The 3,179-nt window shown below is 38.8% G+C and overlaps 1 protein-coding gene across 1 annotated transcript; it reads left to right on the forward strand.

Annotated features, from left to right (window-relative positions):
- Positions 1-248: 248 nt before the first annotated feature.
- Positions 249-1,735, forward strand: LOC100248570 (jasmonate-induced oxygenase 2). The gene is made up of 3 exons (XM_002284904.5): positions 249-759; positions 841-1,168; positions 1,263-1,735. The coding sequence occupies exons 1-3, from the start codon at positions 317-319 to the stop codon at positions 1,518-1,520; spliced, it is 1,029 nt and encodes a 342-aa protein (XP_002284940.1). The 5' UTR covers positions 249-316; the 3' UTR covers positions 1,521-1,735.
- Positions 1,736-3,179: the final 1,444 nt, after the last annotated feature.

The raw sequence follows: 3,179 nt of genomic DNA on the forward strand, positions 1-3,179 counted from the left end.
TACTAATCAACCTTCCAAATCAAGTACGGATGAAATATTTGAAAATTGAGGGTGCCGTGAATAAATCATTGACAGAGATTTTGGAAATAGCTAGGTATCACTTGACCAAATCTCATTAACATATGCGCAATCCATGAGCTCACACCCCGAACTAAAACTTAACACGTAACCCATATTATGTCCAGGTTCAAGGTATTAAACCAACACCCCTAAGCTATAAAAACCACCTGCCGAGTTGCCCAAGTCCTGTAACCATCTTCACCTGCAGCTACCAGTGCATAATTGCCATTTCTAAGTTCTAACCACTACCACAGCCATGGGAGAGGTCGATCCAGCCTTCGTCCAAGACGCCCAACATAGGCCTAAGCTCGCTGTTATCGAAGCTGAAGGCATCCCCCTCATTGATCTCTCTTCCGCCAATGCTTCCAATCATGTTTCTCAAATAGCTGATGCATGCAAGAACTGGGGCTTTTTTCAAGTCATCAACCATGGGGTGCCCTCGGAGTCTCGCCGGAAAATTTTGGATGCCGCGAGGAAGTTCTTCGCTCTGCCAGCGGAGGAGAAGAGGAAGGTGAGTAGAGATGAGGTGAATCCTATGGGGTACTTTGATATTGAGCATACCAAGAACGTTAGGGACTGGAAAGAAGTCTTTGATTTCGTGGTGAGAACCCTCGCCTTCGGCCCTGCTTCGGATGATCCTGACGACAAGGAGCTCATAGAGCTGACCAATCGGTGGCCTCAGTACCCTCCTGAATTAAGGTACAAATTTCACCAGCTAAGGCACAGTCACTTCAGTGAATTACTTGGTTTTTTTTATTCTAATTGAACTGATTTATACAGGGAGATCTGTGAAGAATATGCTAGAGAAACGGAAAAACTAGCTTTCAAGCTGATGGGACTCATCTCTCTGAGCTTAGGTTTGCCAGAAAACAGATTCAATCTTTTCTTTGAAGAATCAACGAGCTTCGTCCGCCTCAATCACTACCCACCTTGCCCTGTCCCTCACCTAGCTCTGGGCGTTGGTCGCCACAAGGATCCCGGAGCCTTAACCATCCTTGGCCAGGATGATGTCGGAGGGTTGGAAGTAAAGCGAAAAACCGATGGAGAATGGATTCGAGTGAAGCCCACCCCAGATGCTTATATCATCAATGTTGGGGATATAATTCAGGTACCACCCAAGAACTTTGATTTATAAGTACCTGCTTATCAGTTCTTTCGCTCACCGAATTTTGCACCCACTAATTATACTGATATTAAACCAGGTTTGGAGCAACGACACTTATGAGAGTGTAGAGCACAGAGTGATACTGAATTCAGAGAGGGAAAGGTTCTCGATTCCGTTTTTTTCCAATCCCGCGCACCATCTTTGGGTGCAGCCGTTGGAGGAGCTGACGAAGGGGGGAAAACCAAAGTATAGAGCATACAACTGGGGAAAGTTCTTTGCTACGAGAAAGCGCAGTAATCTCAAGAAGCTTGATGTGGAAAACCTCCAAATTTCTCATTTCAAGGCATCGGAGTAAAAGAGTCAGTAGGACATTATCTATCTTTAATCAAGAAGAGCTTGTTTTAGTTCTCTGTAGTTCACCATGCAATATATAGGATAAGTACATGGTGAATTTGGAGGTTTGGTGTGAAAATTATAATGTAATTTGCTTGATAAATAAGCAGCAATGCATGCTGCATTAATGGAATCATCATTTTCTTCCTATTCCAGGAAGAGAATTATTAAGATAAATGATGTTAACCAAATCACACACACATGTATAAGCAGAGGTAAAAAAAAATTATCATGGTTTGACAATCAATTTGATCCCTACATCAATGGAGTACACCAACACTCAACAATTCACTACAAAAGGAATGAGAAGGAAATGACAAAACTTTCAAAAAACCTCTTAATTGCGACTACACTCATTAAAAAATAAAACCCTAAAACATAAAAAGGTTAAAATATATAATAAGGTTAAAATCGTCAATCATTACATAAAAATAAATAAATAAATTCTCAAGAGAGCCCACAAGTAAACATTGTCCTTCAATGATTAATGGGTATGAGGGTGCACTCAAACAACCTATTCTCACTCTTGACCAATTGAAGTTGTACACAACTCAAGTTTTTCTGTTATCACTATTTTGGTTAACATGTTAACTAGATTCTTGCTACCTTGTATCTTCACAAGTGTTAACACCCTATCTTTAAGCAAAAGCCTGATGAAGTACATAACGAAGTGTAATATAATTAGTTCTTGAATGAAATGCTGAATACTTAGCCAAATGTATTGCACTTTGACTATTACTATGCAAAACATTCATATCTTGTTTGAATCCCAACTTTGCTAACAAACTCTACAACCAAATCATTTCTTTACTAGCTTATGTCATAGCCACATATTTTACTTTAATTGTAGATAAAACAACAATCTTCTGCAATTGAGAAATCCAACTAATAGCAGTAGTACCCAAAGTGAACACATACCCTATAGTACTTTTCCAATTATCTATCTCATTGGAAAAATCAATATCCACATATCCTTGCAATTTTAACTCACCCCTTCTGAAACATGGACAGTTTTTTGTAGTACCCTGTAAGTACCTAAGCATCCATTTCACTGCTTCGTAATGCTATTTACTTGGATTTGGCATAAATCTGCTCACAACTTCCATTGCATAGGCAATGTCTAGTCTCGTGCATATCATAACATACATCAAACTTCCAATGGCTAAGGCATATGTGACCTTAGCCATGAAGTCTCTTTCCTCATATGCCCATGGGCAATGTTTAATTAGACAACTTGAAATGATTTGCTAATGATGTTCTAACTGCCTTAACATTACTCATGTCCAATCTTTGCAATGCTTTATGAATATATATACTTAGCCTAAGATAACCACAAAATGCCCATTTATTTTTCTCTGTTAATCTTCATCCCAAGTACCTAATTTGTTGCATCCAAGTCCTTCATTTCAAATTCACTAGACAACTATTTCTTCAACTTGTTAATTTCATCTAAATTTGTGTCAGCTACTAACATGTCATCAACATACAGTAACAAAATAATACAGATAGAACCAACCTTTTTGAAGTAACAACAATGGTCTGCATTGCACTTGAGATACCCATTCTTTTGTAGAAATCGCCAAATATTTTATACCAATGTCTTGGGACTTGTTTTAAACCA

Source organism: Vitis vinifera, chromosome 3, assembly GCF_030704535.1.
Source record: "Vitis vinifera cultivar Pinot Noir 40024 chromosome 3, ASM3070453v1".
Classification (NCBI taxonomy): domain Eukaryota; kingdom Viridiplantae; phylum Streptophyta; class Magnoliopsida; order Vitales; family Vitaceae; genus Vitis; species Vitis vinifera.